The 23994-nt window shown below is 40.7% G+C and overlaps 1 protein-coding gene across 3 annotated transcripts in view; it reads right to left on the bottom strand.

Annotated features, from left to right (window-relative positions):
* MARCHF1 (membrane associated ring-CH-type finger 1) overlaps positions 1–23994 on the bottom strand; it is a 779824-nt gene that overhangs the window by 62957 nt on the left and 692873 nt on the right. For all 3 annotated transcript variants that reach the window (XM_032465582.1, XM_032465591.1, XM_032465596.1), the window contains one exon: positions 19856–19935. In XM_032465582.1, coding sequence (XP_032321473.1) covers positions 19856–19935 — 80 coding nt within the window. The remainder of the gene's footprint in view (positions 1–19855; positions 19936–23994) is intronic.

Here is a 23994-nt window from a genome sequence, read left to right as displayed (position 1 = left end):
GTTTAAAATAGAAAAGTACTTTTCTTTATTTTTAAATTCTTTTACAATAACAACTATTATTACAATCACTAAAAGAAATTTTAAAATAAACTAAAAACATTAAGATTTAAGAATATTTTTCCAATTTATTCCATTTTATTTTCTTTCATTCTCTAGTAAGTAAACAAATTCATGAATATTTGATGGATTTATATATTTGAACAATTTGGACAAGTACTGTCTTATTGTGCGTAAATGTGAGTTGCTTCCTGTCCAGCTTTTGGATAATCCCTCTCCATGAGAGTCTTCTGGAATGATGGAAAGCATTAAGAATAGTTTGTCCCCTACAATTTGAAGCATATGGACCCCAATGTTCATAGCAGCACTATTTACAATAGCTAAGACATTAACTGAATGTCCATCAGTGGGTGAATAGATAAAGAAGCTGTGGTATATTTACACAATGGAATACTACTCAGCCCTAAAAAAGAATAAAATAATGCCATTTTCACCAACATCATGGTTGAACCTGGAGATTGTCATTCTAAGTGAAGTAAGGCAGAAAGAGGAGGAAAAATAGCATATGATATCACTCATATGTGGAATCCAAAAAAAGAAAAAAGACATGGATGAACTTATTTACAAAACAAGAAACATACTCACAGACATAGAGAACAAACTTATGGTTACTGGGGAGAAAAGGTGGGAAGGGATAAATTGGGAATTTGACATTTTTCAGATACTAACTTCTATATATAAAATAGATAAACAAGTTTATTTTGTATAGCACAGGGAACTATATTCTATATCGTAGTAACGTATAACAACAAAGAATATGAAAAGCAATATATGTATATATATGTATGACTGAAACATGATACTGTACACCAGAAATTGACACACTGTAAACTGATTATACTTCAATTTAAAAACATCTTGCTCTTTGTTAAAAAAATAAATAAAAAGAACAGTTTGTCCCCCACCTCCACTCCACACACACACACCAATGCCAGGGGTAGCTAATATTTTCTGAATTCTAAGCACATAAAACATGACATTTCATGCCAGCTATGGTGTACATCTGTGACCTCAGCGAGCAAGTGTATTCAGATGCTCCCTTTAGTTGTACAATAATTCTGCTTCGGTTTCTTGGAAGATTAAACCAACTGACTCTCTGCTCATGGAAAGGGGTCTGTCTTCAACTGCGTCACTAGCATTTTCCACTGCCTGGATTTGTGCATGGGTTTGAACTTCCTCCACACTCATCACTGTCCACTGAGCCTCTTTCAATGCCTGCCCTGCATTTCTTATTCCTGTAAAACCTCCTTTTGATTTTGGATCTTTCTTCTTTTGATCTTTCTCCTTTGTGGACAAACTTTTTCACTATGACATCATCTAAATGATAAGCTGATAGCACATTTCCTCCACATCCAATATGAATGAATTTCATGAATTACGTCTGCTCGATGCCATCATTTAGTATCATCTCTTTCCTGTTGTGTTTGCCTTTTTGTTATGTCTCTGAATCAGCTGTCTTTATGTGATGATAGAAACAATTAAAAAATTGTAAGTGTATAATGTCAACAGAGGGTTTAATGAAAGTTAAAACAGAACACTTTTTTTTCATGCACAAACTACAAAAGTCAAAAACGCAAGTACAAATGTGAAAACCTCAAGTTGCGGTAAACATGATACAAGGGCAATACACTAAAGAGGAGATGACTGTCATGACTACTTCCCAGTTTATTTTGGTTTTTCATGACTTACAGCTGATATATTATAGAACAATAATAAAAATACTGCCAAAGAGTTAAAAAAGAGAAAATTATGAATACAATTCTATATAAGAAATAAAAACAAAAAATAAACCTGTACTTTCAAGTAAAAAAAAAAAATATGCACAGTAACAAGGAAGGAAGAAGGTAAAATTCTGGGCTTACTATTCCAGGACCTCTTGACTGTTACTCTAGTGAAAACTGCTTTTTATTTGCAAATTATATTTCAATTTTCAAACAGCATCTTAGTGTGGATATTCTCTAAAGAAGTGCACGGTGAGTAAAAACTGCCAACAGTCTCAGTTTGGCTTCATACAAATAGCATTTTACTTGAATCTAATTGCAACAGCTTTAACTGTTACAGAAGATTCCATACCTATTGTATATAGCTACATGTTTACAACATACATGTATATATTTCATGCTATAGTGAATATTCACATTATATTAATGACCCACACTGATGCCGGGTTTGCTGATTTCCACACTTGATCCCTTAATGGCATTTGACAAAAAGGAGGGGAACTGATCAGTTGCAAGTGAACTGACAAGGTCTGTCTCTGTTGCTGCAGTACATCACTGTGATACTTACATTCAAAATTAATCTGCCTGCTAACTCACCCCTGGCAAAGGTATGAAGAGGCTTCAAAAGCGTTTTTCAGCCTGATTTCTTTTTTGTTTGGCAGGGGGAGTGGTAATTAGCTTGACTGACTGATGGAGGTACAGGGGATTGAACCCAGGACCTCATGCACGCTAAGCACACACTCTACTGCTGAGCTAGCCCCTCCCCTCTCTGATTTCTGCACAGAGAAGAATTTAGGCTAAGATCTCCCAAGGGATGTTGAAGGACATGGCTGTGGGATCCAGTGGGAAATTGGTATGAACGCTCTTTTAACTGGGTGGTCCCAACCCAAGTTTGTCCTTTGTCATATGAGCTCAGCATTGGGAAGGTGAGTGGGGGTGATAAGGAAGAAAAAGCCTACTCTCTCTTTTTCCTATTCTTCTAAGGTGCTTCCTAAGCAAATGTAAGATCATTGTACCTCAACTTTTTCTTTCCCTCACAAATGACATATTATATATGGATCAGGCAGAGTGATCAAAAACACATATGCCATGACTTTGATGATACATCTTTGTATTTCTTATAGAATCAATCGGTTCTTGCAATAGCACATTTCATTTAAGACTAAAATAGAAATGAAAATTAAACAAACAAAAAAACCAAGCATGATATCATTTTAAAAATCATCTTCACAAGAATGTGCAGAGCGTTACATATCATCATGGGACATTAAGCAGTTACACAAGCCAGGATTGACTTTGGGCTATTTATCAAGAAAAAATGCTGGCTGCTGGTAGTTACAGACATTTGCTTCTTTGACACTTCTATTCCCACAAACACGGAGTGTCTAGGGAGCTTTGGGTTTAGAGAAGCCCCCTTTGAAGCACTTATCTTAAAGTAGCTCGCTAGTTTCATGGCATGACCTTAACCCTGTCCTCTGCCAAGCCTAGTCAAAGAAATTGGAACATGCCTCTTGCATGCAGGTAGCCAAGGGTGCCATTCGCCACACTGAAATGCTCTCATTGCAAGGAAAGACATTTTGCTCATTCTTTATTACTAGCAAAAGCTGTGTTTCATCCAAACACTTGGTTTGCTTCTCTGTGAATCCTGTTTCTTTCTTTGCTTTGGTCACTGTGTCTACAAAAATGAAACCTATGGTAAATCTCCGTATATGCATTTTTGTGGATTTAGTAGTTTTCTACCCTTATTTTTGTGCATCCTGATTTTCTCAATTTCTTATTTGTGGGGGGTGTGTGTGTGTATGTGTAAGTGTATATATGCACACACACATGCATATTCACATGTATATCTACATATATACACACATATAAATACATGAAAATTGTGTGTCAAACAATCTAAAAAGGAAGTGCAAAGTGTCAAATACAAGCATTATCATCTCCTTTATTTGGTTTGTTTCGCTGTCTCTCCTGCACAGACTTGCACTGGGCTCCTGGGTCCCTTTTTCTTACACCCTACTGCACCCCGGGCTCACCCATGGTGGTGTGAACACACTATTACAACAGTCTGTTTTCCCATCTGCAGCCTCTGCTTCAGTGGTTCCCAAATGTGAGCTTGCATCAGAGCCACACAGAGGGACAAGGACAGTTACACGAGGGGCTGCGTCCCCCTCTCAGTTTCTGATTCAATACGTCTAGGCTGAGACCCAACAGCTGGCACGTTGACCAAGTTCCCACAGGATTCTGATGCTACTGGTGCAGGGACTACACTTCGAGAACTGTGGGTTTAGTTGAGTTTTACTTCCTAGAGGGTCACGTGACTGTGAACTGCAGCTAGATGAGAAATCTGAGGTTTAACACAAGAGGAACACTGTTAAAAGCCATTGTATCTTCTATTTCCTCCAATAAAGTTGTCACGTTTGGGAACCCCTGTCCCAAGTGGCTTCGGGGGGGTGAGAGGAAATGATGTACCAGTTGCTGACCCCAGGCTTTGTTCTGTTAGAGCAGGCGGGCAGCTAGATGTGAGCAGAGAAAGGGGGACAGGGGCCAAGTGGCGGGAATTGGCAGAAGGGAGGGGCATAGGCCAAATGCAGGAAACCCTACATCATATGAGCATGAGGGGTCCCTGGGCAGAGAAGGAAAAGCAGGAACCTCTGGGCTGATAAGTGGTCACACATTTTGGGGTGACAAGTGTCCTAGAGGACAAGAAAGAAAGGAAAAGGCAGGAGTCTCCAGTGTTCGAATGTAACTTTCTGCTCATTATGCCCTCATTACAATAAAATAGCCTTGCAGATCAGAAGTACCCATCGTTCACTGACGCCATGATACTGACCCAGACTAAATAAGGACAAAAATCCCTCCTCCCCTCGGGAAGGTGGAGCTGGGACTATGACCCCAAGCCCTTCCCTCCCCAAGGAATATTCCGCCCATACATTTTTACACCCTGTGTAACCAACTTGCCAAAGAAACTCAGGGCAGCTGCTCACCTGAGTCTGCTCGCTCTTTCCTTGAGAGTGCACTATCCATCCCTTAATAAATCCTCACTTTACTTTCTTAACCTTTATGTCTTGTCTCTGAATTCTTTCTGTGATGAGACAAGTACTAATCACTTGCAACAGTTCCATTGTGTGCAGATCCTGGACATGCCACCAAGGGGGTCTCCTGCCCAGAGTGTGGTTCTTGGAACATAGATATCTTCTGGGCATCAATTTGTTCACCTGAGATTTTGAGCTGGAAGCCAGTGGCTCTCAGCCCCAGCTGCCGGTTAACACCATCTGGGATGCTTTTAAAGATGTGCCCAACCATTACACCTATCTGCTGCATCTTCTTTATCCATTCATCTACTGATGTGCACTTAGGATGCTTCTGTATCTTGGCAATTATAAACAATGTTGCTGTTAATAGCAGGGTGTATGTATCTTATTGAATTAATTCTTATTTCGTGGTTGGCTTTATTCCTTTGATAACTATGTAAGTTTAAAAAGCTAAAACTTTAAACGTTCTTAGAAACAATGAACAGTACATATATGTAAATTAAAAATATGTGCAGTATATTGTGTATATGTATTTACATGCAATACATTGTATATGTGCAGGCAAACTATAAGAATTCTACCTAATAAAACTGAAAAATGGAAAAAAAATGTGCCTGTGCTGAGACACCACTTCCAGAGGGATCTGGGTGAAGTCCTGTAACATTTTTTTTTTTTTAACTTCCCAGGCCAGCATAACTTGCAGCCCAGCTTGAGAACCACTGGGTGAGGTGAGTTCTGGTTCTTTCTAGTTCTACCTGGAAGAATTCTGAGGCTTTCAAATGCTGATGGGAAGCAGGACTCCTCCAACCATGGGACATTTTTTAACAGTGTATATAATTTCTATTTCCTTTTAGTTATTATTTTTTCTTTCTTTGTTCCCTCTTAATTTTCTCCCTTGTTACTGTCTTACAGTGCGGTGAAACACTTTAATTTACACCCTCAGAGAGCTGTGAGCTCACCTATACCAAAAAATCTCTAAAATAAAGATGGCAGAATTTGCTAAGGTGAGGCTCAGAGGGCCAAACAAGAACAAAGTGGTGCCAGTCAGGCAGAAAATAGGGAGATCTGGATGATTATTTGTTAGATAACCTTGAAGGAAAGAAGAAAGTTTTCAATATAACGAAAAGTTCTCAGTATAATGTCTAACGTGAAACCCACCTCCAGGAAGCTTCTCCAGCCCAGGAGCTCCTCTGCAGCCCCGCATAAATCTGGAAGTGAGTGAGGGGGGGCTAACAGGCTCCTGGAGCCCCCGCTGCTTCTGACCCAGGCGGGAAGGAGGTCACTGCACTGAGCTTGAGTCCGGTCAGAGTGCTGTGACCGGATGACAGCTCACCAGGGCTGCTCGAGGGGCATCTTAACTTCTGAACCAAATTAGACACTGTATCTAAATTTACTTATGTCTGAGGATGATTGTGGAAGATTTGAAATGAACGTGTTACTACTCTGCAGTGGTTAAAAGGAAGATGAGAACTCAAATATGGTAATTAGGAAAGGAGGAAATGCTGAAGTTATAAATACTCTCTCAGATATAAATCATGATTTGGTGGCAACAAGCACTGTACCCAATAGTCATCAGTTTACGTACACAGTGTTTGCCTTCTGTTTGCATTGATACATAAATATATAGGTTTAAAAAGGAGTTTGTGTGACTGCGAAAAGAGAGGATATTTTTTCTTTTTCTTTTTTTCTTTTGCATATTGCCAAACAGATATGAGTTCCTTAAAGAAAGAATATAATTTAAAATAACTGTAATCCTGAACACATACTGTTCTTAAAGTAGGAAGTAGATAAACTCTACTTAATTGATATTCCTTCGGTATTTCTGCACTTTGATATAACAGGGTAGTTAGCAAACATGGAAATTCCCAAAGAAATGATAAATGTAGCACCATGTAAACAACTTTATAATATGTAAATACTGACTTTTACCTCTGAAGCAACATCATATTTCTATCTTCTTTTGTCTGAAGTTCTCTGAGGTTGGAAAATTCCTCCTTGATTCAAATCTACTTTAAGACAGTTTTATAAGCAGATAAGTGTCTTTTTTTTTTCCTTTCGAAAAACACTCCTTGTTAAATAACTGGCCTACAGAATACACGTTCTTTCCAAAAAATCAGAGTGACTTGTTTAGCCAAAGTAGAAGGTAAAATTAATCAATCCACTTGGTTTCAGTCATGTAAGGTAATTTGCCAGTCAAGACAATCTGTATTATTGATAACACTGTCACTGCAATCCGGGAACGATTATCTCCCAAATTCAGAACAATTAGGAAAAGCCTGCTGAGAACAAGGCTGTCTCTGGAAGATAGAAAAAAAAAAAAGATACCAAGTTCCACTTTTACTATTCTTTCAAGTTTTTTGCTTATAAGGTTTTTTTGTGTGTATATTTATTTATTTACTTATTTAATTTTTTTGTAGTTGATTTAAGACGTTGTGTTACTTTCTGGTGCACAGCATAGTGATTCAGTTTATATGTATTCTTTTTCATCCTTTTTCATTATAGCCATCACAAGATATTGAATATGGTTCCCTGTGCTATACAGTAGGACCTTCTTGTTTATCTTATTTATATTTATATATCAGTGTCTTCATTCATTGGTTTTGTTCATTCAAAATATAAATTACTGAGATAAATGCTGAAAACTGTGTGAAGTCACACCAAACATTTGTAACATAATGGAGTGTCATAAATTTTTTTTTTTGAGGAATCTCTACTCTGTAAAATAAAGTAGCATTATGTATATCTGGATTTTTGCCAAGGACAGCAACGCCTACAATTATTCATTTCAAGGAAAGAAATTAGTTCTAAAACATTGTATCAGACTAGCAATGCGTGTTTTGGAATACACGGCCCTGTTTCTCATTTTTGATCACATAAATAAAGAGAGGGCCCCATTACCTTTTCCAGCCTGCTGGCTCCAAGTAAAGAGAAAACAAGAATTGAAAGTGAGACCTTGTGACTCCACATGGAGTCACCCAGAGTAACTCATCTCTGGCGGGTCACCAGTAACGTTCACGCCTGTATTTCCTATCAGCTCAGCTCTTATTAAAATGAACAGGAAAAAGGTGATTGTTAACTCCTACAACACTCAGCAAAACAAAGGCAAGGGTATAAGGAACACAATAAATTTGGGAACTTTCTTAAGGGTCTGTTACCTCTTGGAAATGGATGCATCTCATTGGGTCACTTCAGATAACCTTTCTCACTGGAATGTTCGAGACTCTGAACAGCTTATTTTTTACTCACCAAATTGGACTTGGATCACAGAGTGTTAGTCTCATTTTTGCAGAGAAAAAGGAAAAAGTAACAGAAAGAAGTAACAGGATATGTAACAAAAGTTAAAAAAAATCTATTACTGAGTGAATATAAATCTAGGACTAACAGAAAATAGAAGGACATGGGCTATTAAATATTAGAAAGAATGCTTTCACAGTTAGGGACTCTCAAAGGAAGGAGGCTCCCAGGAAATAAAATGTCCAAGGAGGAGATAGTGTCACCGAGCAGGACCCCGTGGGGTCTTTCTGGGATGGAAGAATCCTCTGCTGTAGCTCCTCTCTGAAGCACCCAGATAACTATACGTTTTGCACACTTCCTGAGTTGTTTTACAGATGCTAAATCCCCACCAAATGGAAAATATTAACTACTTGATGACCATGAGCACGTAGCCCCCCAGACCTGCTGGTGCCTAAGGATTGGTGACATTAACCTCTGTGACACTTCCCTGTTACCTCACCATCAACCAATCAGAGAATTGCACACGAGCTGATCACATACCCTGGGAACCCTCCCTCTCATCTGGCCTTTAAAAATGCTTTGCTGAAACCCATCAGGGAGTTTGGGTGTTTTGAGCACCAGCTGCCCTGACTCCTTGCTTGGCGTCTTCAATAAAGGCTGAACCATCACCACAACCTGGTGTCCGTAGACTGCGCCCTGGAGAGGGGACCCAAGTTTGGTTCAGTAACAAGAGATGATAAATGTGCTAAGATTCAAGGGTCCTCAAAGAGCAGACTGGAAAGTGATCTGGTTGGTTCCTGAATCCACTCTTTCCAATGACCATCATAATTGCCTGAAAGGAGACGGTCAAGAGAAGTATGTTTTCTTCTCTAAATAATCAGAGAGAAAAACTACTCACTGAAATGTTATTTTGCTTCAAAAATCTTATTTGTAAAGCACACTTGCCCTAGTTTTTAAGCTTCAAGTTTAACTGGGGATCCGTGGGGATGAACACATAAAACTGTGCTAGGTGTGTCAACTGGCTGCCACTCCCTCAGGCTGGCGTCCAGGTGCCTACTTTGGTTGGTTGGTGGTGTCTGCATTTCAAGGATGAGCTGCAGGGATAAACTGCACTTCCTGCTGCTGCCACATAAACTCAGTAACAAGCCTCAGCAGCACTTTCGATAAGCCTTTTTCTCTTGCTATTCTTAGCGTTGCCAGCCTTAGAAAAAATATACAGGAAGCCCAGTGAAATCTGAATTGCAGATAAACAACAAATACTTTTTAAAGTGCGAGTGTGTCCCAGTGAGAAGCTAGTTGCTGTTTATCTGAAATTCACATTTCCCTGGATGGTTGACCCTGCCACACCCCCTTACTCTCCAAGGCCATCAAAAGGAAGCTTTTCTAATCTGAAGATCTACATTTGTTCACATCTACCATCTCCTCTTTCGCTTCCTATTTTCTGCAACAGGACAGATCCTTCTATTTTGGGCTTTGGGTCCTTTCCTTTCCTACCTTCTCTGTGGGGCCTCAAATAAGCAATCCTCTCAGTCTTCTGCATCTTCAGCCTCTTTCTCTCTCTGAGCTCAAGAGTTCTCTAGATTAGAAACACAAACAGGCCCCTGACTTCCCCTCTCCCTCCACCTGGTCCAGTCTCTCCTTCCTTCACACGCTCCTGGGTTTCCACCTGCTCCTTCTCCTAGGGCCACTAAATGGTGCTGTTCCACAGGGTCTCCACGCCCTCCGCTTCTCAGTCTACAGTTTTCTGTGGGAGATCTGACAATCACCACCTATGGGCTCAAGACTTCCTGATCTTCATCTAAAGTCACCATGTCTCTTCTGAACTCCGGACCTGTATATGTCTCTTTGATATCTCTGTTTACTTAATTTTTTAAAACTTTTTTTAAAATTAAAGTATAGTCTGTTTACAATCTTATTTTAGTTTCTGGTGTACAGCATAGTGATTCAGTTATATATATATATATATACACATATATACATTCTTTTTCATTGTAGGTGACTGTAAGAAATTGACTATAGTCCCCTGTGCTATACAGTAGGACCTTGCCCTTTATCTGTTTTATATAAAGTAGTGTGTATCTGCTCTCTTTGGATGTTTATCTTGTGCCTCAAACTTGTCCTGTCTTAAACTGAACTCCTTTTTAAAAAAAAATTTTTAATGGTGGTACTGGGGATTGAACCCAGGACCTCATGCATGCTAAACACACGCTCCACCACTGAGCTATACGTCCCACCCCCCTACCCCCAAACTCCTCCTTTTATATCTGCCTCTCAAGCAGTATGTTCTCTCAAAAGTAGTTCTCTCTAGCAGTATTAGAATCTACTCAGTTTTCTGAATCAGAAACTTGAGACCAGTTCCATACGTATGTTATCATCAAGTCCTATTTGATTTACTCTCAAAATACTTTAACAATCCACCTACATCTTTTATTCTCATGGCCACCATCACCTTCTCCCTGGAACACCTGTCTGGCTGTCTCATCGGGTTCCTTTGACTTCAGTCTTGCCCTTCTTATCTGTTCTCCAAAAGCAGCTTGAGTGTTCTTCCAAAACACAGGGTCATTCTTTTCCTTAAGAGTCTACAGGAATTTCCCCTTGTCATTCAAACACCATCCAAAGCCCTGACTTGGTGGATGAAGACCCCGTGGTGGGCTCCCACCCCATCCTCCTGCTCTCTGCGGGCAGCACTGAAATCCTTTTCTCCTAAATCTCCCTCATCTCTGTGTGATCATTTGTGTCATATACTTTTCCTAGAACAAGATATCTCCTCTCTATGCTTCACTTACTCTTCCTTCTCCTTTGGATTGCTCCTTAATTATTTGTTCCTCAAGGAAACCTGCATTCTGCTACCAGATGCTGTATGTTCCTTTAGCATCACTGATAAACGGATTTTTTTTTTTTACATTTATCTGTGTGATTATTTGTCTTACTAATTGGAATATAAGTTCATTAGGGATGACACCATTACTGAATTTTCCATTGTATTTCTGGCTTCTAGAATCTTATTTTGATACAGAATGAATTCCCAAGAAATAGTTTGCTCAGTATGTGAATGAATGAGTACTTGGGTTTACAGATAGATGACATGGATAAAAAAGATCTATTTTAAGCACAATTTTCTTAGGAGCTCAGGCCTGGGATTCAAAAATTATCTAAATCATACATGCACCCTAATGTTCACATGAGCACTATTTACAATAGCCAAGATACAAAAACAACCTTAATTTCCATCAATGGATAAAGAAGCTGTGGTATATTTATACAATGGAATACTACTTATCCATAAAAAAGAATGAAATAATGCCATTTGCAGCAACACAGATGGACCTGGAGAATGTCATTCCAAGAGAAGTAAGCCAGAAAGAGAAATTCCATGATATTACTTATGTGTAGAATCTTTGAAAAAAAAAAAAGGCACAATGAGCTTATTTATAAAACATAAATAGTCTCAAAGACATAGAAAACAAACTTATGTTTACCAGGGTGGAAAGGGGGTGGGAAGGGCTAAATCAGGAGTTTGAGATTTGCAGATACAAACTACTATATATAAAATAGATATACAACAAGTTTCATCTGTGTAGCATAGGGAACTATATTCAATATCTTATAGTAACCTATAATGAAAAAGAATATGAAAAGGAATCTATGTATGTATATGTATGACTGAAACATGATGCTGTACATCAGAAGCTGACACAACATTGTAAACTGACTATACCTCAATTAAAAAAACAAAATTACCTAAATCAATCTGATAAACTCTATTGCTTTGGCAAAAAACATGACCCTGTTGCTCTTGAAAAGTAGTCTTCTGCTATGAACATCTGGAGTTTTAGAAATTTTGTCTCTCCACTTTCCCACACCCAGATTAAAGTTACTTCAAGAATTAAACAAGTCAACATAGGCACTGTTTTAATCATTTTTCATCCAATGTTCCTCAAAATTTTTTTCCTAAATGAAAAATGTGAGAATATGTATAGTGAAGACTGTTGCAGAATAATACAAAGTATTACCTTCAAACTCATCATCCAACCCAAAGTAGAACTAGAACATCACCAGGAGTTATTTACTTTTTAGGCTCTTCTTCTTCTAACGAAACTATCGATAGAATTCAATATATCTTATTTATGTTACCCTGCGTCACCCAATCTCCATTATAGTCCCCAAGGCTTTTGCACATCTCCTCTCAGTATTCACTGATTATGAAGCCATTCCAAAAGTTCTGTCAGAGCAATTGCTGAATTCCAAAATTACTCTGAGAACCGTGTAAGGCACAAAACAGGTGTGAGAGATAATTCTTACCTTCCAGGAGCTGATTGTGTAGAGAAAAGAGATCTAACACATATGAAACCCCTGGAGGATGACTGAATACTCAACCAATGATATTGACTAGAGAGGTTAACGAAAATTCCAAGAAGGAGACGGTTACCCTTGGACCGGAAGAGCTTGGGAAAGCTTTATGGAAGAGGATAAACAATGAGGGAACATATTTAAATATGGGCATTTGGAGAGAAGAGAAATCCACTTAGGAAGGGAAGAAGTGTATTTGGTAGTAGTTGAGTACTACTGTTTGTTTGTTTTTTTTCTGATTGATTGATTGATTGATTGATTTCTGCTAATAATTTTTTCCCCACTTCTTCTGGTACTGGTGCTGTTCTTTTTTGGTGTTGAAATGCCCTTTCCCCAATTCATCAGGTTCTGAAGGGACTGCCAATAGCCACATTTTAAATACAACCTTTCCGCCCAAGGACTTGATCCACGCGTAACGCCCCCTACCCCTGGTGACGGTGGTTAGCCCCAGGATGTGACATGAGGCAGGCTAATTCTATTCCTTCTTTAGGGTTTCATATGTAACTGCTTGAAGAGAACATTTCCCTTTTCTGTAAAGTCACTGCTGGTAACATGTAAGCCCGAAGCTGTCTCTGTCTCCACTGTTTCTTCCTTTTGCTGTCTGGAGGAAGTTGGTCTTCAGCTGGGGTAAATAAGAACCACACAGAGGAGGAGGAGAGAGAGAGACATGTATGGCTTAAGTCTCTGGAGACCCGAGGCCAACTGTGACCCGGGTTTTCTATCTCTGTGGCTGACACCTCCCTCTCTTGCTTAAGCTCATTTAAAGTGGTTTCAGTCAATTTCAGCGTAGAAGAGACCTGAGGGTGGATGTGGGGAGAGAACAGAAGTGGAGAGAAGAGGATGCTGGTAACAAGAAGGAAGACCTCAATCAAAGCAGCATCTAGAGGAAGAAGTGACGGGACTTGGTTGGAGATCAGATATATCTGATGCAGAAGAAAACTTGTCAAAAACTGGAAATTCAGGGGCTTTGTGAACTCACAGGCGGAAGTCGGGGTAGCTGGGATGAGGAAGTGGGTTTGAAGGGAAACAATAGTCAAATCGTGACATCTGAGTTCCTGGTAAGGCTGGGACTTGGTCGGTCTATGGTTTTAGTGGGAGGACCTGCCCAATGCTGGCAGGGCAGCGTGAAATGCCAGGAAAGAGATCTGATCATGCTTTGTGTCAGCACTTAGGAAAATGTGACAGAAAACTGTAATTGTGCTCCCCAAACTCAGCCTTTCCCACTCAAAGCTCAGGGGGACTTTGTAGCACAGAACAGTGGTTCCCAAAATGTGGTCTCTGGATGAGTAAGCTCTGCATCACCTGGGAACATGTTAGAAATGCAGCTCGTGGACCCACCCCCAGAGGGAGGGAGTCAGAAATTCTGGGAGTGGGTGCAGTGACCTGTGTCTGAACAGGCCCTGGAGCAGATGCTGAAATCCACCAAGCATTGGGAACTGGAGAGTTTCCTTTACACGTGGTTCCAAGGAGGGGAGGTCACCCTCCACCGAGTGCCAGGATTTCACACAGGAAGAATGACTCCCTCCGGAAAAATTCATTTTCCCCAAGTCGATTCATTCAAACACTGTATGCTGAGTATGTGCTGTCTTCCAGGTGCTGTCCCAGGTACTTTGTGGGAACAGATCAGTGAACAAATCTGATATCAGCAACCACAAAAATACCTCTAAGTTAGCAATTAAAAACGACACTGCAGATGCGAAGGGGAGCTGGGCATTGCTTAGGGAATCATGAGGGTTTCCCTGAAGAAGTGATGTTTCAATCAGGAAAGAATGACTAGGGGTTAGTCTGGTAAAGGGCAGAGCTGGGGGGGTGGGGAGAGATTCTAGGCCCTGAAAGGGACAGGCCTGGCACTTTCAGAGCACTGGAGACAGAACAGCAATGAATAGGTCATTGTTAATGATGGTATTGTAAATAATGCTGCTGTGAACACTGGGGTGCAGGGAACTTCTCAAATCGGTGTCTTTTTTTTTTTCTTTTCCTGGATATATACCCAGGAGGGGAATTGCTGGGTCACATGGTAGTTAGCTCTAGTTTTAGTTTTTTTGAGAACGTTTATAGCAGCATTATTTACAATTGCCAAGACATGGAAGCAACCCTAGTAGCCATCCAAAGATGAATCAATAAAGAAGAAGTGGTATATATATGGTGTGTATACACACACACACACACACACACACACACTGGAATGCTACTCAGCCATGAAAAATGAAATTGTGCCATTTGTAACAATATGAATAGACTTGGAGAGTATTATGCTAAGTGAAATAAGTCAGACAGAGAAAGACAAATACTGTCTGATACCATATGTATGTGGAATCTTAAAAACAAAACAAATGAGTAAATATAACAAATAAGAAACAGACTCACAGGTATAGAGAACAAACTAGTGGTTACCAGTGGGAAGAGGGAGGGACAAGACAGGGGTGGGGAAGTGAGAGGCACAAAATACTGGGAGCAAGAGAGACTACAAGGATGTATTGTACAACATGGGAATATAGCCAATATTTTGTAATAACTGCAAATGGAAAGTAACCTTTAAAAATTGTATAAACATTTAAACAAATGTTTTAAAAAATGACAGTGTTAAAGCCTGGGAGGCAGTTCTGATAGACAGATCATGCAGAGCCTTGTAAATCATAGTAAAGACTTTGAACTTGCCTCTGACAGCAACTAAGAGGCTACCGAAAAGTTTCAAGTGTGAGCTAATATGATCTAACTTATTTTTTTTAATGTAAATTTTCTAAAAAAAAAAAAAAAAGGCAAAGCTTTTCCCACTCTGGAAGTGTGGGTGTGATGGCATGATGGTTTAAGTTAAATTCCAGGTCACAATGTATTTTCTCTGCGGAGACATTGATAAGGTGGGAAGGAGGGCAGAGTCTCCCTGTGGGACAAATGCCAGGAACAGAAAAGGAAGGACTCAGGAGCTGCTTCTGCTTTGCAGCTGTGGCTGAGACGGGTCCTGCCTAGGCCAGTCTGAAGCAGCAGGAGTGCCCTTCACAGGCGATCGCTGCTTCTCTGGCAGGTCACCTTCCTCCCCTACAGGGGGGCCCCTGGTGCTCAGCCTGGGGCTTTTTCCCTACATGTGATCTCACATACAGATTTCATCCACTTCCCAGGCATCACGGTCACCTCCCTGAGAACGGTACCCACCTCGACATGCCCTCCCTGGCCTTGAGAAGATTCTCGCTTTTAAGTGCCACTGCCCTGTGTCTGTATATCATGTTAATGACCATTGCAAAGATGCAGCTGTTCACTGTCGGTCTGTGTGTAGTTCAGTAATGCTGGAAAAATCTCCCAGGCCCAGCCTTGCCTGCTCTCCCAGGTTTCAGTAACGTGACTTACACTGTCTGCTGAACAGTTGACCCTGGGACGTCATGGTCACTACAAACAGCCTGCCTGTAATTGAACTCATTATGCCTTTCCCAAACAAACTGACCTCTGACCGACCTCCTCCGCCTTTGTCAGTCACATCAGCCTTCCCTGCCTTCCAAGCTCCAAGGTCTGGTGTCGTTCCTGACCCCTCCGTCTGGTGCCCTCACCAATTCCAGCACTACGATTGCTCCCGTTCACCTGGGAGCGTCATCCGAGGGGGTTGCCCGAAGGCCACCGGTTCCTCCCTTTGAGTACCCTGCAGCATCCTCACCCCCTCATCCTATGGAAGGAGGCTTCGCCACATCGCAACACCTTCTCCTAAGTCTAGGATCTTTCCCAGTATCCCTTCAGGGACGCTGTGACTGCTCTGTGTATGTGATCCTTCATCAAGCGTGCTTCGTTTAGCAAAGGCTGTTCTGCAGTATTTTTTGCAGTGGAATCTTCTTTTTTTTTCTTACAGGAATGTTAGAGAACCCCAACTTTCTGGTGGAAGATGTGCTAACAGGAACACAAGCGCCCTGATCAGCCCTCAGCCGTGGGGCAGCCTCCTTGGTACCCAGCAAGGCGGTTTGAAAACAGATGCACAGAACAGAGCTAAGCTCCCTGGAAGAATGTGCATGTGCTCTTCACCATGTCACGGAAAAAAAATTCCCGTTATTATCAATCTATGCAAACCTTCCACCCTCGTCACATGAGTTCTCACGGAAGCCTCAGGCACGCCGAGCTGTTCCCTCGTCCTTGTCTCGGCCCTGAGCTCCTGGAAGCCAGCCAGGCATCTCTGCCAGACTAACTTCTCCTCTCTCAGCCCCGATCCCACCTCTTCAGCGGTTCCCGGATTGCACTGCCTCTCAGTAACTTTTCTTTCCTCAAATTCCTGCGGTATTCCTCTCTTTAAACTCACCCTGTACTATCTTGAACTTTCATCTTTTCAAGCGTACATTCGATTGCTCCCACTCGATTCTAGGCCGTTTAAGGGAAGACTCAAGTCTTTTGTCACTTTTTATCTTCAGCAGCTAGTATAATACGCTGCCTGGAGGATTTGCTTCGTGGGTATATTTGGATGATAACCCACAGCAAGAAATGGTAACTGCAGGCCCATCGATCTCACTTTCATTAATAGAAGTCTAAGTGAAATATTCCATCTTTCAAAATGTTCCTCCAGAGTAGCACTTTTAGGAGAAACAGTCACTTCGGCTTTAATTACAGGCACTGCTTTTACCTCCAATTACCATTAACGTCTCCAACTCGTTTCTTCGACTGTCTTTCATTCAGTTATGTTGGAGTAGCTTTGGGGGAATAACAACAGATGTTTGAAAGTGGGGAGTTCTTAGTCGAGACCAGAAATAGTACAGCATTCCATCCCCCAACATTTTAGCAAAGCCACGCTTGAACCATATTCAAAAGACTACAAGAAACTAACTTGCATTAGTATAGAAGTCAAATGGGGTCACTTCTCTTTTAAGTCCCTTCACATGCTTACCTGGCCCACCCCACCTCTCCGCCCTAATCTCCACCACCCACCCTGCTCACCACACCCTGGCCACCACCCAGACGTGGGTCTGGGTTCCTGGGACCTCGGTGGCATGCTGCCTGGACCGCCTTGTCTGTTTCTCCTTGATCAATTCCTGCCAGCCTCGACCCTCAGTCAGCTTGTCATTTTCTTCCCTTTTTTTTTTTTAATCTCTTTTTTGTGTGTCTTTTTTTTTTTTTTTTGGATGGGGGTAGGTAATTAGGTTTATTTATTTACTTATTTATTTTAATGGAGGCCCTGGGGATTGAACCCAGGACCTCATGCATGCTATACTGAACTATACCCTCCCCCAACAGCTTGTCATTTTCTTAAGAGAATTCTTTTCTGATTTCCTACCATAGGTACCCTTTCTTCATTGTATGTTCTTCCATTCCTCCTCACCATTGTAATCGTGTATTAACTGTGAAATTGTTTTCTGTCCCTGGCCCCCATCAGACTGTAAGCTCTCAGATCTCAGAAACCATACACACCTTCAGCTGTAGTATTTTCAAACAAATCTTGAGGCCTCATGAATGCTTGAGTGAATAACTAAATGTGCATTTTATAAATGACCATCTCCTAAAACTTTCAGAGAAACAAACCATTAGAATATTATTTCCATCCAGACCTGATGGACATAGGAAGCTTTCTCTGGGTCACGTGATTCACATGCAACACACAGACTTGTTTTTATAAAAGAACTTCAACCTTCATAAAAAACAAGCCCCCCCCACCCCTCAAACCACGTATTTCGCCACCCGAACTTCACTGGCCCCCAAACAGAATCCATGCAACTGAAATGACGATGGATAATATGAAAATGTGAAAGCCTTGTTTTGTTCAAAGTGATCTCACTTGTGCATCCCAGCCTGGATAGTCACAGCAGTCTTTTAAACGTGAAGTTAATTTGGAAAATGTACACAGCTGAGTCAAAAAATGCACGCAAGCAGGCTCAAAGCCACGCCACACTCTTTGAGGACACGATGATCACCAAAGTTAATGTGGTCTCCTTCCCTGGGGGCTCCAGCAACCCCACTGATATGGCTGTGACCCGTTTCTGTGTCCTTTTAGTCTCCAATTACCCTGCTGAGTCAGACAACTGGAGAACAAATTAGCACCAACCGCAGAGATTTTTTTTCTGATACAAAAAAAAAAAAAAATCTGACCTTAAAACGTCCAAGTGTCTACTATCCTCTGCCAGGGTGCTAACAGTTCATCAAATGTGCACTGAAGAGTCTAAGGGTGACACTAAGCGACACTGGCTTGTCACTCCCTTGGCCAGCATAAATCCTTATGCAATTAAAAGGAGGAAGAGGGGGGAATCTAATTCTAATCTGGAACAGCTTTCAATCCCCCCTCCCAGATACCTCTGCATCCTTCTTCTCCTCCCCTTCTCTCCTTGAATCACCTTGCATCCAGTCAGACCAAGAACAGTATGAATAAACGCTATGTTGGAGGGCAGGTGACACACACACTTAACTCACAGCAGGGGGACATCTATCTGGACGGCACCATGTCTCTCTCTGCAGTGACTGACCTGCACGCTTCTAAATCCTCAGACCCGTCCTGGTGGGTGGCGGGAGGCTTCTGGGCAGGGTTATTCACCTGGGACCCAGCATCGTCCACAAACTTGCCCCCTTCTTTCGCTGCTGGTGTTTCAGGGCTGGAATCTGTCTCTGAAAACCTTTTCTTGATTGTTTCACTTTGCCCGAGACCAGGCAGGCGCTGACGACCCCGGTGGCGGGACCTGCCTTTGCTTCCCTCATGGCTTCTTAAGGGTCTCTTCATCTCAGAGGCCCCTCCCAGCAGGGAAGGACCGCATTCTTGGTACCTGGTGCCTTCTCCCCTGTGGAGACTTAAGGAGCTCTCCCCCTCCGTCAGCCGTGCTGGTGCCTGACCCTGGGATCCCACATCTCCTGGCTCAATTCCACCAGCAGCAGAGGACTCATCCAAGTTGCCACTTGGTTTGTTTCTAATTCTCCTCCTCCTTCGTGCCAGGCGGAACTTCACTTGGGCTGCTCTCTTTGCCTGGATCCAGTGACTCTCGTCTGCGGTGGTGGAGTCTGACGAATCTGTGTCGGTCTCCCTCCATCGAGGGCTGGAGATCTGGAGGTGAACATCCTTTCTCCTCCCTGTGGCTCGTTCTTCTGCACACTCGTGTCTGTCCGCCACCCTCCTCCTCCTCCTCAGCCTCCGTTTGACTGATTTCTGACCAGACTCCTTCCTAGCAGGGCCCAGCACCGTGACAGGGGTGCTTTGCTCAAAGGCCGCTTCTGACAAGTCATGTAAGACGGCAGATCTAGACAAAGCGGCGGGCGAAGGATGGGAGACGGGAGTGGAGAGGAAAGCCACGGGAAAACAGAGAGAGAGAGTGATGAAAACGAACGCATGGACCCGAAGGTGGTTCAGCAAAGATCGAATGAGGGAAACGCACTACAGGAAAAAATTACGCTGGTGTAAAACATCCCTGGACAAATGTACAGCAGAAGCAAGAACCACACACGGTCTGAATCTCCGACAAGAACACACAACACTGGTCTAAAAAAAACACTGAACAGGGTCATCAGCTGAGCACTTACCTGCAGATGTCCTGAGTGGATGGACAGACGGACAACCGTGACTGGCTCCTGGGAGCTGTCCCTGTCGTTGGGCTGCTGGCCTGGAGAAACAAGTTAGATAATTTGGCATCTTGGTTAAGGTAATACATGGTCGAGATCTTGCTTTTTTTCCACATGTTTAAAAAGTTACAACAAACGCGACTGTCGGTCATGTTGCTTGTAAGGCAGCTCATCGAATGTAGGAAGTCAGAGGGCTCGTTTTGCAAAAGTAAAACTTGTTTGAGGAACTTGGACCAGCTGAGAGGCTGTGCCGCTTGGCTGTTGCTTCATTTGTGAGAGAGGAAGATGATTCCACAAGTTTCTATTCTATTTACTGTAAACTTTTGAGTGGAATGGCTCAACTTGCCTTGGAGACAAATGGGTGACACTTGAATATCCTATGATAGAAAGGACTTAATGGCTATTTTTGTGACAAAGATGATGATATTCTGGGAGGCCTGAATAATCAAGTAGCCATTAGGTGGCTGGAAACTGCCTGGAGTTACATGAAGTCACCTTAAGGCCCCATGAGATGACATATCTTTAAAATGTTGTGTTGTTCAAAAGCCTACAGTTGTCATTATTATTATTATTTCACCATTGAATCTAATAAAATCTACCCGTCACAACATTATTGAACTTCTGTATCTTTTAACCTCATGACCATGTTGAGCCTGAGAAAAAAGAGAGCCTGAACTTATGGAGATGGTTGGCACAGATTTAAGCACATTTTATGAAACTCCCACCTTTGAAACACAGCATTTTTGTCACTGTTTTGACTTCTCTACCTGTTGCATTTAGCACAGACGTTGATGACAAATCAAAAGCTAGACTGAATTAAGAGTTTACTGTGTGCCAATCACTGTGCTGCGTGGTTTATCTACTGTCTCTTTAATTCTCACAATCTCACAAGTGGGAAATAATAATAATAAGCAGCTTTGAGTGATTATTATGTGCCACTGTTCTAAGTAATTTTCACATGTTCATTCATTAACGCTCACAAGAAACACATGTGGCAAATACTAGGCTTATTTCCATGTTACAGATGGGAAACTGGGAACTGGTGCTGCTCCTTACTAGTGGGTAATAGAGCAGAGCTTTAGGTGAGAAATCCTGCTTTTCCATCTGTTTTCATACCTCCCTAGCAAGGTACCCACCCCCACCCCTTTACACAGCAAAAATTGAGGGAGTACCAGGCCCAGACTGAGGCCAGTCTAACTGCACAGATAAAACTTCTACCAAGAAAATAACAGAAAAAGTGAAAAGATTCACCCCAAATGTCAAAGTAGTTCTAAAAATCCTCATATTAAAGATACATGCATCACTGGGATATTGTGCTGTATACCAGAAATCAACACACTGTAACTGACTATACTTCAACTAAGAAAAATGTTGAAAAAAGATTTATACACAGAAATCAAAAGCAAGAAAAAAAACTGCAAAACCCACATACATGTGGAGGCCAAACAATATGCTACTAAACAACCAATGGCTCCCTAAAGAAATTAAAGAAGAAATAAAAAATACCTGAAAATGAAAACACAATGATCCAAATTTTGTAGGACTCAGCAAAAGCATTTCTACAAGGTAAGTTTATAGCAATAAAAGCTCACCTCGGGAAACAAGAAAAATCTCAAACAACCTTATTCTTATACCTAAAAGAACTAGAAAAAGAAGAATAAACAAAACCCAAATTTAGTAGAAGGAAAGATATAAAGATCAGAGAAGAAATAAATGAAATGCAGAATAAAAAAAAATAGAAAAGATCAATGAAACGAAGAGCTGGTTCTTCAAAAAGATAAAGAAAATTGATAAACTTTTAGCCACACTCATCACGAACAAAAAAGAGAGGGTCCAAATCAATAAAATCAGAAATGAAAAAGAAGTTACAAGCAGCAGCACAGAAATACGAAAGATCGTAAGAGACTACGACAAGCAACTATACCGCAATAAAATGGACAGCCTAGAAGAAATGGTCAAATCCTTAGAAGTGCAGAATCTTCCCAGACTTAATCAGGAAGAAACAGAAAATATGAACAGACTAATTACCAGTGATGAAATTGAATCAGTAATAAAAAAAAACAAACTTCCCAACAAAGAAAAGTCTAGAACCAGAGGGCTTCACAGGTGAACTCTACCAAACATTTAGAGAAGAGTTGAAACTATTTCAAAAAGTTGCTGAGGAAGGAGTGCTTCTGAACTCATTCTGAGGCCACCGTCACCCTGATACCAAAACAAGAGAAATATATCACAAAAAAAGAATATTACAGGACAAAATCACTATTGAATATAGATGCAAAAACTTTAAAAAAATATTAGCAAATCAAATCCAACAATACATTAAAAGTATCATACACCATGATCAAGTGGGATTTATCCCAGAGATGCAAGGATTTTTCAATATTGGCAAATAAATAAATGTGATACACCACATTAACAAACTGAAGAATAAAAACCATTCAATCATCTCAATAGATACAGAAAAGGCTTTTGACAAAATCCAACATCCATTCATGACAAAAACTCTCAAGTAAGTTGGCATAGATGGAACATACCTCAACATAATAAAGGCATATATGATAAACCCACAGCTAACATCATATTCAACGATGAAAAGCTGAAAGCATTTCCTCCAAGATCAGGAACAAGACAAGGATGCCCATTCTTGCCACTTTTATTCAACATAGTTTTGGAAATCCTAGCCACAGCAATTAGATAAGAAAAAGAAATAAAAGGAGTACAAATTGGAAAAGAAGTAAAACTGTCACTGTTTGCAGATGACATGATACTTACACACAGAAAATCCTAAAGAGGCTACCAGAAAACTGCTAAAGCTCATCAATGAATTCAGTAAAGTTTCAGGATCCAGAATTAAAATACAGAAATCTGTTGCATTTCTATACTAACAACAAAGTATCAGAGAGAGAAATTAAGGGAACAATCCAATTTACCATCACATCAAAAAGAATAAAATACCTGATTGGAAGAATCAATATTGTTGAAATGGACATATTACCCAAGGCAATCGACAGATTCAGTGCAATTCCTGTCACAATATCAAGGGTATTTTTCACAGAAACTGGAACAAATAATTTTAAAATTTGTATGGGAACACAAAAGACTCCAAATAGTCAAAACAATCTTGAGTGAGAAGAATGGAGCTGGAGGAATCATGGTGCCTGATTTCAGACTATACTCCAAAGCTACAGTAATCAAAACAGTATGGTATTGGCACAAACACAGACAAGTAGATCAGTGGAACAGGGTAGAAAGCCCAGAAATAAACCCATGCACTTATGGCAATTAATCTACAACAAAGGAGGCAGGAATATACAACAGAGAAAAGACAGCCTCTTCAATCAGTGGTGCTGGGAAAACTGGACAGCTACATGTAAAAGAATGAAATTAGAACATTTCCTCACACCATATACAAATATAAACTCAAAATGAATTGAAAACCAAAATGTAAGACAGAAACCATCAAACTCCTAGAGGAGAACATAGGCAGGACACTCTTTGACATAAATTGTAGCAATATTTTGGGGGATCCATCTCCTAAAGCAAAGAAAATAAAAGCAAAAATAAACAAATGGTGCTGCAACATGGATGGACTTGGAGATCATGATTCTAAGAGAAGTAAGCCAGAAAGAGAAAGAAAAATACCATATGATATCACTTCTATATGGAATCTAAAAGAAAGACACAAATGAACTTATTTACTAAACAGAAACAGACTCACAGACATAGAAAACAAACTTAAGGTTACTGGGGTGGGGGAGGGGAAGAGCATGGGAAAGGATAAATTGGGAGTTTGAGATTTGCAGATACTAACTACTATATATAAAATAGATAAACAACAAGTTTCTTCTGTATATCACAAGGAACTATATTCAATATCTTGTAGTAACTTACGACAAAGAACATAAAAACGAATAATGTATGTATATGCATGACTGAAACTTTATGCTGTACACCAGAAATCTATACAACATTATAAACTGACTATACTTGAATTGAAAAAAAGAGTAAATCAAAAAGAAACAAGTGGGACCTAATTAAACTTAAAAGCTTTTGCACAGCAAAGGAAACCATGGACAAAATGAAAAGACAACTTTTTGAAT

This window comes from Camelus ferus, chromosome 2 (assembly GCF_009834535.1).
Source record: "Camelus ferus isolate YT-003-E chromosome 2, BCGSAC_Cfer_1.0, whole genome shotgun sequence".
Lineage (NCBI taxonomy): Eukaryota > Metazoa > Chordata > Mammalia > Artiodactyla > Camelidae > Camelus > Camelus ferus.
Note: the sequence above shows the minus strand (reverse complement) of the source record. Positions and strands in the feature narration are given on the sequence as shown.